This window comes from Propithecus coquereli, unplaced genomic scaffold, assembly GCF_000956105.1.
Source record: "Propithecus coquereli isolate 6110/MARCELLA unplaced genomic scaffold, Pcoq_1.0 Scaffold422, whole genome shotgun sequence".
Classification (NCBI taxonomy): domain Eukaryota; kingdom Metazoa; phylum Chordata; class Mammalia; order Primates; family Indriidae; genus Propithecus; species Propithecus coquereli.
Genome location: NW_012149975.1, coordinates 200,968 through 213,937, shown reverse-complemented (window position 1 = coordinate 213,937; position 12,970 = coordinate 200,968). Strand labels below are relative to the sequence as shown.

Below are 12,970 nucleotides of genomic sequence, written 5' to 3'. Positions count from 1 at the left end.
TGTAAAGTGCTAAGCTAGTATTTCCAGTCCTGAACATCGGGAGGCCATGTAGCCTAGTGGGGTGGAGCTTGGCTCTGAGTCAAACAGACCCGGATTTAAATTGGTGCTTTGTCTCATGGTCTGCGACTTTGGAGACTGGCGTTTATCCTTTTACAGACTCTATTTTGTCATCTATAAAATCGGGTTAATAAGATAATACTACCTCTTTCATGAGGATTAAATGAGATAGTACACAGAAAGCACTCAGTGGGATGCCTGACACCTAGCACTCAGTTAGCATTGGCCATTTCTTCATTTCATGGCCATCCTCGTGGTTTGTGTGAGGCTGTTCACAGGCAAACAGCTGTATTGGAAAAAGCTACCAGTGACCCTGACACTGAGAGGAAAGTGATTTGACATTGAGTGAGTGCATGGTATATGCAATGAAAGGAAGTAGACCCTGAAAAGCTAGGGTGATGAGGAAGGCCCCGTGTCTGCTCCCATGAGCTTGCTGGCTGGGAGGGAGCACTAAGACTTGCACCCGCTTAACTCATACAAGGTAGAGTGTGTCACAGCAGAGGCCTAAACAAAAAGCTAAGGGAGCACAAGATAGGGAGAGAGCCCGATTCAAACAAAGGTGTTGGGAAACAGTGATAACGAAATCAAGGAAATGCAAACACTGACTAGATATACGATATTAAGGAATTATAAATTTTAGGTGTGATAATGGTGTTTTATATTTATATATTTTAAGGAGACATAGTTTAGAGAAACATAATTATAATAATTATTAATAATCTGTAATTCAGATGAATTGAAATGATGTCATGTGGGATAAACATGAAAAAAGATTGGCCATGTATTGCTAATTGTTGAGGCTGGGTGTTGGAACTTTGTGTTCATTTTATTATCCTCTCTACTTTTGTATATGTTTGAGATTTCGCACAATAAAAAGTTTAAAAAAGAGAAGGAGGTAAAGTTTAAGAAAAGAAGGAATGGACAGAGGGAGAAAGGGAGAGATGACGCCACTGCACTGTAACTGTGCTGACAAGAATGTAGAGATAGGAAAACCTTCGTACATTGTTAGTGGGAATGTAAATTAGTGCAACCACTGTGGAAAACAATATGGAGGTTCCTCAAAAACCTAAAAGTAGAACTACCATATGACCCAGCGATGCCACTGCTGGGTATATATCCAGAGGAGGGGAAATCAGTATATTGAAAAGATATATCTGCACTCCCATGTTTATTGCAGCACTATTCACAATAGCCAAGATTTGAAATCAACCTAAGTGTCCATCGATGGATAAATGGATAAAGAAATTATGGTACATATATACAATGGAACATTATATGGCCACAAAAAACACTGAAATCCTGCCATGTGCAACAACATGGATGGAACTGGAGAACATTATGCTAAGTGAAATAAGCCAAGCACAGAAAGACAAATCTCACATGTTCTCACTCATACGTGGGAGCTAAGTATTAAAAAGAATTGATTTCATGGAGACAGAGAGTAGAATGATGGTTACCAGAGGCTGGAAAGGGTAGCGTGGGGGGGGGGGATAAAGTGGGAATGGTTCATGGGTGCAAAAATACAGTTAGATAGACAGAATGTACAATATTTTTTTTTTTTTGAGACAGAGTCTCACTGTGTTGCCTGGGCTAGAGTGCTGTGGCATCATCTTAGCTCACAGCAACCTCAAACTCCTGGGCTCAAACGATCCTCCTGCCTCAGCCTCCCGAGTAGCTGGGACTACAGGCATGCGCCACCATGCCCGGCTAGTTTTTTCTATATATTTTTAGTTGTCCAATTAATTTCTTTCTATTTTTAGTAGAGACGGGGTCTCGCTCTTGCTCAGGCTGGTTTCGAACTCCTGAGCTCAAACAATCCGCCCGCCTCGGCCTCCCAGAGAGCTAGGATTACAGGCGTGAGCCACCGCGCCCGGCCAGAATGCACAATATTTGATAACACAACAGAGTGACTATAATCAAGTTAGGATATGCTTTAAAATAACTAAAAGAGTGGAATTGTAATGTTCCTAACAGAAATAAATGATAAATGCCTGAAGTGACAGATGGTCCAATTACCCTGATTTGATTAATTTACATTGTATGCCTATATACCTATATGGTACATCACATGTACCATATAAATATATACACATGTACCACATAAATATGTACCATAATAATTAAAAATAAAAATTTAAAAATATGCTAAAAATGCCTTCACAGCAACATCTAGACTGGTGTTTGACCAAATATGTGGGTACTGTGGCCTCAGTTGACACACGAAATTAATCATCACAGGGCCGTAGTGGGAAATGATGCTGGGACAACAGGTAGGGAGGGGCCAAGTTGTAAAGGGTTTTGAATTCTGTTAGGTTTTTCTTTAGAAAATTTCTTTGGAAAACATTTTTTCTTGAAATATTTTGTTTGGAAAGTTGGGAATTATTGAAAATTTGTGAGCAAAACATTGGCAGCTTCTGATGAGTTTCAAAGGGTACCTGGCTGCAATGTGGAGACTGAATTAGAGAGGTCAGGGGATGGGTAAGGAAACTGGCCCTTGCTTAAGAGAGATGATGACAAGATACTGGCTGCAGACCTGAAAAGTATCTGGCGCATAGAATATAATGCAGGAAGAAGCAGGAGATCAGACTGAGAAGTAGGCAGAGGCCAGGTCATGGAGAGCCTGGTAAGCCAGATTAAAGAGTCTGGACTTTATCCCGAGGGCAGTGGGGACCCACTGAAGAGCTGAAGTCAAGGGAGTAACCCGAACACATCAGCTGACTGCCATATGGGGAATAAGGCAGCTAGACCAGCTATGAGCAGTTGTAGTAGTGAAGGTTAAATGATCGTGGTGGCTTGTACTTGGACTAGAATGAGGATAGTGGAAAGAGAGAAAAGTGGGAAGATTTAGGACATTTGGAGTCACTTGAACTTGGCTGGTGGATGAATTAGGTTGTAGAAAGAGAGAAAACTTAAAGAGGGACTCAGGTTTTTGGACCAAGCAGTAGGTTGATGGCAGTAGCATTTGCTGACATGAGGAAAACTAGAGGACAGTCAGGATTGGAGTGGAGTATAATCAAGAGTTCTGACTGGGACATATAAAGTTTGAGATGTTTGTTAGACTTCTGAGTGGAGACATCAAGTAGATAGTTGGTTACATGGTCCTGTGGCTCAGAGGAGAGATAGGAGCTTGAGATAGGAATTTGGAAATCATCAGGCAGAGGAGAGCAGAAAGAAGGCCAGTGCAGTTGAAGTGTAGCACATGAGCAAAGGAGTGACCCAAGACAAAGTTGGAAAAGTGGGCAAGGCAGATCACGTGGGGCCTCGTAGCCTACAGGTAGTGTGCTGGAGCCCGTTGCTACTGGCTTAGGGGAACTGACTGTTAAATTCCAGGAAATTTGGGAGCAAAGTGACCTCACATTTGGTAGCTTGAAATCAGCCATGGTGGGAGTGTTTAAATTGTTGAAATTGGTAAATGCTACAACTCAGAGCTTTTTAAATATTCCCCCAGAGAAGCAGGTGTTAAACATTTAGTACCATTTTACCACCACAGCTTATAGGCTCCAGTAAGAAATTTATATTTTATTCTCAGTGTGATGTTAAGTCATTAAAATATTTTAAGCAGGTGAGTAAAAGGATATGATTTTTTTAAATCACTATAGAGAATGGATTATTAGAAGGAGCAGGCAAGGAGACCGCTAAGGAAGCTGCTGCGACAATCCTCCTGGGCAATGGGGACCTGGTGGTGGAGGTGGAGTGAAGTAAAGAAATTGCTAGATTGTTAAGGTCCTAAGACTGAATACAGATGGCCCTTGATCTGTCACAAGTTGATAACATTAATTAATTGACCTGTATATAACTCATGTAACTTAGTGTCTTTTTGTTTTAGTAGTGGTCGGTGGCACCAGGTTGCAGAATAATTACCTTGACTCATGACTCAGGGCTTTTTGAGTTCTTACCAGAAACTAGCAGAAGATAAATCAAATAATATTATTTCATAGCAGAATAAGAAGTTTACTTTCCTGCATGGACATAATTTCCTCTTTTCAATATTTCAGTCTTATGTTAGCAGGAAGAACTTGAAGTCTTGTGATTAGGCAGATTTTTTTCTAAGAGAAAAGGAGGCTTAATAGCTCTTTGTCAACAGTCCTTTAGAGGTAAGAAGGACAGGAGGCCGGGTCTGAACAGTGCTAAGGGAAACACTTTAAATTAAGACATTCACCTGACCCCTGACCATTTTGGCTACTGTAACTCCAGGCTGGGACACTCGGCTTGTCCATTTCATGCTCTGTTTCTCATACTCTGGTCTGTGTTTGTTTGTTACTGCACCTCAAACAGAAGGCCTAACCCAAAAGTTTCACTCTTCACCTTGATGGAGAATTCTATATTTAAAACATAGAAAATTGATCCTTTAGCTCACGCCTGTAATCCTAACACTCTGGGAGGCTGAGGCGGGAGAATTGAATGAGGCCGGGAGTTTGAGACCAGCCTGAGCAAGAGCAAGACCCCGTCTCTACAAAAAATCGAAAAATTAGCCGGGCATCATGGCGCCCACCTGTAGTCCCAGCTACTCGGGAGGCGGAGGCAGGAGGATTGCTTGAGCCTAGAAGTTTGAAGTTGCAGTAAGCTGTGATGATGCCACTACACTCTAGCCCAGACAACAGAGGGAGACCCTGTCTCAAAAAAAAAAAAAAAAAAAGAAAGAAAAAGAAAAGAAAATTGATCCTTCAAGGATTAATGAGGACAGATATAACAATCATTAATATAAAATAAAGAATTATGAAGTGTCATTAATTTGCATGCCACTAACCTAAAATTCTGATAACCCAGGGCTTAGTAAGCAAAGTAATCATATAAACAGAATGATTATAGAGAGATTTAAAAACTCTTTACTAAAAAAAGTTGCTTTTAAAGCCTACTGAAATACTTATTTACTACGAATAATGGCTAACATTATTAAGCACTTATGTTCCTGGCACTCTTAATTGTCTCATTTAGTTTTCATGGCAACTCTAAGCGGCAGATATTATCATCCTCATTTTTGAAATGAGGAAATTGAAGCTCAGAGAATTTAAGGAACTTAAGCTCAGATAGCTAGTGAATGGAAGAGACAAAAGTTCCAATACAGGTCTGTGTGATGCTAAAGCCCACATGCAGAACATTTGTGTTCTACTTAGGCTCCTACAAACCACTCAACTATGCATGAAAGTAGAGCCTGAAAACTGTCTCTACTAAGTTGTCCTTCATTCATCCAGTTTCAGTCATATATAATAAAATGGAATGTCTTTACGAAATTTCATAATTGCAATTGCGCTAATTTAGACTGACTCCCCTGTACACATACCCACTAGTTGGAACTAGTGACATTTAACCATATGGTTTATTGAATGTCCTTTTAGTGGGGGGGGGGTCACAAGAGAAGCTCAAGTCTAACTTGGACAAGATGATTACTGGCATTGCAGCAACAGTTAGTGGGATGAGTTAGGTAGCTGTCAGGTGCAGCACAAGTTGTGGTTTTAAGCCTTGGAACCTAGAGGTCAAGGTCAGAGAGTCACCAGGAGGTAGGATCCTAGAATACAGATTGCAGTGGACCGGTAGGTGGAGGATCTGGCTTCACTACCGAGGGGCTTTAGTTAAGTCACTCTTTTTCTTCCTCTCAAGGTCTTGGATTTTCATCTGTAAAATGAATAATTGAACTGAAAGATCTTAAGAAAAATCCTTTTCTGATTTGAGTCTGTGGTTTGGAAATTCTGGGTTATCAGGACCTAGAATAATCAAGGCCTTGAAGATCTAGGAATCAGGAGAGTAAGAAAGAGCCAGGTTTTGTGGTCATAGACAGCAAAGAGCAAGAGTTCAGAAGGCCTGGTTTGAATCACTAAAATTGAGTTTTTATACTGCTTCCCTGATTGTAATTCATTCATATCTTCTATAGATTTTTATGGAAGGGTGGAGGAGAGAAAAGCTGAGTAAGACAGGGTCCCTGCCATCAGAGATCTCAGTCTCCCAGGGGAAAGGGACATGAAAATACTAACTGTAATATAAAACAGAATAAAATGTGTTAGTTACTAGCTGTATGACCTTGGTCAGATCACTTAACCTGTCCCCAAGCCTCAGTTTCCTCAACTGTAACAGGAATATAAGCAATCAATAAATGTCAGCAGCTATTTATGTTGAGTGGCATAGTAATATTATTATGGACTATGTGAACTGAAATAAAATCTTAAGGCTCTCCCCCAGTGTCTGACTAAATGGATGCCCTCTTGGCCAAGGGGATACCCTAAAACTGATCTGCTGGCCATGAGAAGGGAGGTCAGACATGCCTCATCATGCCCCCCTCCATTCTTGGAGATATCTTTTGTAACTCATTAACAGGCCTAAGGCTATGCAAGACAAACCTGCTGGTCCTCAATTTACACAACAAATATATGGCCCATAGCTTGTCTCTGATTACCAGACCTCCTGATCTGAACTTAAAACATTCCAAGCCTATAACCTGTAACCGCCCCCCAACTTTGAGATATCCCACCTTTTCGGGCCAAACCAATGTATGCCTTCCACATATTGATTTATGACTTTACCTGTAATTCCCATCTCCCTGAAATGTATAAAACCAATCTGTAACCCAACCACAGTGAGTCCACTTGCTCAAGGCTTCTTGGGCGTGGCTCCAGGCCATGGTCCTCAAACTTGGCTCAGAATAAACCTCTTTAAATTATTTTACAGTGTTTTGCTTCTTTTCCATTGACAACTACATGTGGGATATTTTGCATTATGCCACTGCATCTTAGTAAAATAGAACTATCTACAATGTGTTGTGAAGAGAGAAATGAAGTAATGAGTTTTGATATTTGTCTTCTAAAAAGATTCTACATTACATTGTGTAGGTCTTGATGTACCATTTTTATAATTTGTGCATAAGATTGTATCAAAATGCTTTAAAAATTCCAGCCTACTCCTATACTGGGCATTTTATGCAGTCATTCAGCAAACCAGTCATTGAAGACCGGCCATATGGCAGCTGGTTAAGGCACTAGAGACATAGAAATTAACAAGACCCAGTCCTCACAGAGTGCTGGGCCCGCTGGGAAAAAGAGACATGTAAATCAGACATGATTACGGTACAATTGTGAAAGAGGCCTCTTTGAAGGAGTTGTCTGTATTCAATGTCTCCCGTCTTTCTTTTCCCAATCTCTCTTGAATCCAGTCCAGTCAGACTTTTGCCCTCACTACTCAATAGAAACTTCTTATGGTAACCAGTGACCTTCATGTCTCTAAACCCAATGGTCAGTTCTTAGTCCCCATCTTACTTGGCCATCAGCAGCTCACCACTCCATCCATCTTCCTTGACACGCTGCCTTCACTTGGCTTCCTGGACACCACACTTTCCTTGTTTTCCTCCTGTTTAGTCTGACTGCTCCTCCTCAGTCTTCTTTGCTGGGCCTCCTCTCCTCTGAACTCTCAATATTGGAGTTTCCCCAGGGTCCAGCCCTAAGTGACCTCACCCAGTCTCCTGGCTTTAAATACTATCTGTGTGTTGATGACCAAATTATGTCTCTAGCCCTGACCTCTCCCCTGAACTCCAGACTTTTATAGCCAACTTCCCATCTCCATTTGAATTTCTATCAAGCATTGCACGGTTGAACTGATGTCTCCACCCACCCTCAGAAAACAAACAAAAAGCCAACCTGCTTCTCCCACAGTTTTCCCCCGTCTCGGCTAATGCCAATTCCATCTACCCAGTTGCTCAGCACAGAAACTTCGGAATCATCCTTGACTCTTCCTCTCATGCCCTCATCCAGTCCATAGCCAATCCTGTTGACTCTACCTTCAGTATATATCCAGAATCTGACCACTACCTACCACCCCACCAGCAGCATCCCAGTCCAAGCTACCATCATCTCTTGCCTAAATTATTGTAGTAATCTAACCAGTCTCTGTCCTTCTACCATTACCTCCACCCTTGAGTCTCTCTGAATACAGCAGCCAAAGTGAGCGTGTTAAAATATAAATTAGATCATGCCTCTCTTCTATTCAGAACTCCCGAGCAGCTCCTTCTGTCACTTAGTAAAAGCCAAAATGCTTACCGCAGCCTCCCGGCCTTGTGCGATCTAGTCACCATTTATCTTTCTGAAGTCATCTCCTATTACTCCTTATTTTCTCCCCTTCCCACCACATTGGCCTCCTTGTTGCCTCTCTAACACCCCAGACGTGCCCTCCTCACTTCCCTCACATCTCTACTCACAGGTCATCTTCTTCGTGAGGTCTTCTCTAACTACCCTAAAAAATATTTCAGCATCCTCCAGACACTCCCTATATCTTTGCCCTGCTTTTATTTTCTCCAGAGCACTCACTGCCTTTTTCATATTTGGTATAATTCACTTATTTATTTTATTTGTCTGCTCCTCCCTTGCAACTAGAATTTCAGCTCCATGGGAGCAGGGACTTTTGTCTGTTCGGTTCACTGCTGTATTCTGAGTGTCTGGCACATAGTAGGTACTCAATAAAAATTTGAATATGTGGGCTGGGCGCTGTGGCTCACGCCTGTAATCCTAGCTCTCTGGGAGGCCGAGGCGGGCGGATTGTTTGAGCTCAGGAGTTCGAAACCAGCCTGAGCAAGAGCGAGACCCTGTGTCTACTAAAATTAGAAAGAAATTAATTGGACAACTAAAAATATATAGAAAAAATTAGCCGGGCATGGTGGCGCATGCCTATAGTCCCAGCTACTCGGGAGGCTGAGGCAGGAGGATTGCTTGAGCCCAGGAGTTTGAGGTTGCTGTGAGCTCGGCTGACGCCACGGCACTCTAGCCCGGGCAATAGAGTGAGACTGTCTCAAAAAAAAAAAAATTTTGAATATGTGAAAAGTCTTCAGAGGGTATAATGGGAGCTAATGGGAGTATAAAAAAAGAGCTAAGGAGGGTAGTCGGTATGATTGAGGTGAATAATGCTTTTAATGCTGGAAAAGTTGTCTTGAAGGGCCTTATATGTCATTCTAAGGTGCTTGGATTTCATCCTATAGGTGGTAGAAAGTCAACAGAGTCAGTGGTCTAAACTGGAATCTTAGCAGTGCATTCTGGCTGCAGTGTGAAGGATGAATTGGGAAGGAAAAGAGTGGATGCAGGAGGCCAGTAAGAGACTGTTGCAGTAACCCATGCATGAGATGATGGTACCCTGAACTAAGGGAGTGGCTGTGGGGATGGGGAGGAGGGGCTAAATCTGAGAAATACTCTATTTAGAAGATGGAATTAATAAGATTTGGTGATCGCTTGGATGGGGCCATAGGGGTGAGCAAAATGAAGCAATCTCAGGTTTCTGGCTTGGGGCAGCTGGTTGAACAATGGGGCTATTTTACTGAGATAAGAAATACAGAGGAAAGAATAAATTTGACAGGGGCAAGGAGAAAGGCAGCAGTGGATTCTAGATGTGTCAAGTTTTTGGTACCTGTAGATTTCCAGTAGGTAGTTGAGTGCATGATTTTGGAGGTCAGAGGAAGGTCAGGGCCGAAGGTAAAGATTTGGGTGTTTAAAGCCATAGCTATGGTAGAATTTCCTAGAAAGGGTGTATAAATTGAGAAGGAAAAAGAGTTACCAGTTATCAGTGCCAAATATTGCCCTAAAAATCTAATAAGAAAATAGCCCGAAAGTATCCATTGTATTTGGCGATTAGGAGGTCAGTAATTTGGCCGGGCGCGGTGGCTCACACCTATAATCCTAGCACTCTGGGAGGCCGAGGCGGGTGGATTGTTTGAGCTCAGGAGTTCGAAACCAGCCTGAGCAAGAGCGAGACCCAGTCTCTACTAAAAATAGAAAAAAATTAATTGGACAACTAAAAATATATAGAAAAAATTAGCTGGGCATGGTTGCGCGTGCCTGTAGTCCCAGCTACTTGGGAGGCTGAGGCAGGAGGGTCGCTTGAGCCCAGGAGTTTGAGGTTGCTGTGAGCTAGGATGATGCCACGGCACTCTAGCCCGGGCAACACAGTGAGACTGTGTCTCAAAAAAAAAAAAGAAAGGAGGTCAGTAATTGAACATTTCATTTATTCAAGTTTTTATTGAATATCTGCCGTGTGCTAAGGTTACTGAGGATACAGCAATGAACCAAACAGACAAAAAAAAATCCCTCTTTCTATGGAGCTGAAATTCTAGTTGTAGGGGAGAAGTAAACAAATAAAGAAAATAGATAAGTAAATTATACCAAATATTGAAAGGCAGTTGTGTGCTCTGAAGAAAAGGAAAGCAGGGAAAAGACAGAGGTCTGGCCAGAATCAGTTGAATGGAGAAACGGTGACGGCTGCCAGATTGCAATGAATGTGCAGAGCCCTGAGTGGAGGGGTTAGGAAGTGGAGTCAGCCAGAATAGACAACCGTTTCAGGAAGCACAAATGAAAAGGGAATAAGATGACATTCAGTAGGGAAATGGATAAACAAACTGTGGTAGATCCACAAAACGGAATACTCCTCAGCAATAAAAAGCAACAAACTATTGCTGAACACAACAACAGGGATGAACCTCAGAGGCATTACGCTGAGTGAGAACAGCCAGTCTCAAAAGGTCCTGCGTCCATTTGTATGACATCCTCAAAAGATATAGGGGTGGAGAACAGATCAGGGGGTGCCTGGGGTATGGATGGGGCAGGCCTTTAGTATAAGGGGGCAGCCGTGAGAATTTGTGGGGTGTGAGGATGGAACAGTTCTAGATTCTGACTGTCGTTGTGGTCACACAGACCCATACATGTGTTCAAGCTCCTAGAACTTTACACCGAAACAAGGTAACTGTACCGTATGTTAATTTGGGAATGAGAGATTGGAAAGTATCTGAGGGGCAAAGTTAGGATGGGAAGAAGGAGTTGCTTTGGAGATGGGAGGGATTTGAGCTTATTGGTTTGCTAAGGGGGAAAGGCAGTTCTCCTGGGAAAGGTGCCCAAGAGGAGTTCAAAGGTGTGAGGTGCAGGGCAAGGCTGGGAAGAAAAGACATGTGCAAAGAAGCAAAAACTGAGGCCCTGTATAATCTCTGTTTGCCCCCAGGAACTAGCAGGCCAGGTCACCTGGCTATAGTGCGGGAAGTGGGCACGGGATAGGGGCATTGAGGGGTCTGGTAATAGCAATGCCAGCTTCTACTCATTGGTGCTTACTGTGCGCCTGGCACTGCTAAGTGCTTTACGTGCATCTTCTCATTTCATTCTCACAACGGTCCCATGAAGCAGGGACTATTCTTGTTTTCTAAATAAGGAAACTGAGGCTCAAGAAGGTTAGGTAAGCTACCTAGGGTCACATGGCCAATAAGTGATGAAGCCAGGACTAGAACCCAACCTGTTCAACTCCAAAGTTATGCGCTTCTCAATGTCGTACTATACTGCGTCCCCCACATGGAAACTCTTGGTTCCATTGTAACAGAATAACATATAGCCCCAGCTGGACACTTCTAGTAACAAAGCAAAGCATGTGCATAGCTTAATCTGAATTCAACACCATTTCTGAAAGCCAGCTCTGAGGGGATGTCCCCATCAGAGTGGACAAGTAGTGTTAATTTTATACATAGATGGTATATCGAAAAGGCATTTCATCTGATCATAAAATTCTTTTCCTAAAGGACAAAAAAAGTTACTTTCCAAGATGGAGCATTTTGGTAATAACAGAGTTCAGTCAGGATAGTTGAGGTGACAAGGAAGTCCATGGGGTGACCGAAGGAGGGGTGGCCAAAGTGGTAGGAAGATGAGGATCGCTGAAGGCGAGGTCCAGAAATCGGTTGTGGGAGAGGTTGTCTTTATAGGGGCCGAAGTTACCTACAATGATGCTGAGGCTGGGAGAGGGGGAGCCACCAGGTGTCACAGTCTTCGGTGAATGTGAAAGAAGTAGCCAGGAGATCAGTAAGTAGATGACAGCAGGACAAGGAATGTGGTTCAGTGACGTGAGCCCCAAGTGAGCGCTTTTGGCATGAGTGAAGGAGGCAGGGTCTGGGAACAAAGACAGGGAACTAGACACATGTCACCATCACTCTGCTTCCCACCCTGGGACTTCTGTGATGTGGGGAAATGAGCAGCCCCCTCTTGGGAGCTTCTCAGGGGAGAGATCAGTTAAAGCAAAGAAGCAGGAGAACACTAAAAAAAGGTCAAGGGCAGGGGAGTGTGTTTATTATGTCCAGAGGGCACAGGTTGGGAGGGAATGTAAATACGAAATTGAGTCTGTCCCAAATGCCTGCTTCCTTCCAAGCAAAATAAACCGCAAATATGTGAACGGGGTATCATGATTCTATGGCATGTGAATATCCATTCTAAGACCATGAAACAAGAAGAACCCTATGGCAGCCATTCTTTGGCATCATCTTCGCCAGGAACATAAAACACACGGTTTACACTTAAGACACTGGTTACTTTGACTTGGACATTTATTTCCTGGCGCTTAAATCACCCCATCCCACCTTCTATTTCCTGCCAGGCTCAGAGCCCCTTCCTTCCCCACTGTGGAGGAGTAGATGTGCATTTCTCAGGAGCCGCAGACTGCTTCCGGCAGATAGTGAAGACCCAAGGAGTACTGGGGCTCTGGAATGGACTGACAGCCAACTTACTGAAGGTGAGAGGAGTGGTCGGTCTCTACTTCTTCTCTGCCTCTCTTAATTCTACCCTCTTCCCTTGTGCCCCCCCAACCCTGCTACAGTTTGCATGAAAAACCTCCTCTTGCACTGATGGCAGCACAAGGCCTGTGAATGCAGGCTGGCTGTCAGCCCTGAAGAGAGGGAACCCTGTGCAGTGGTGGGATATCTTATACCCCATCCCAGAAGAGCTGAGCATTTAGCGTAGAGATTCCTAATGTGGGGGTTCATGGACCCCTAAGGGGAACCTAACCCCCATCCTAAAATTATATGCAAAAATGTATGTGTGTGTACATACGTGCGTCATATTCCCAAATAACTCCAAGACCAAAAAAAGGGTTAAGAACTCTGGACTAACCTCGTACTAGCTGGCATGTGAATTATTTCAGTCAG

The 12,970-nt window shown here is 43.1% G+C and overlaps 1 protein-coding gene across 1 annotated transcript in view; it reads left to right on the top strand.

The window, feature by feature from the left end:
* SLC25A43 (solute carrier family 25, member 43) overlaps positions 1 to 12,970 on the top strand; it is a 40,691-nt gene that overhangs the window by 26,316 nt on the left and 1,405 nt on the right. Inside the window, exon 4 of the mRNA XM_012653533.1 lies at positions 12,424 to 12,558. Coding sequence (XP_012508987.1) covers positions 12,424 to 12,558 — 135 coding nt within the window. The remainder of the gene's footprint in view (positions 1 to 12,423; positions 12,559 to 12,970) is intronic.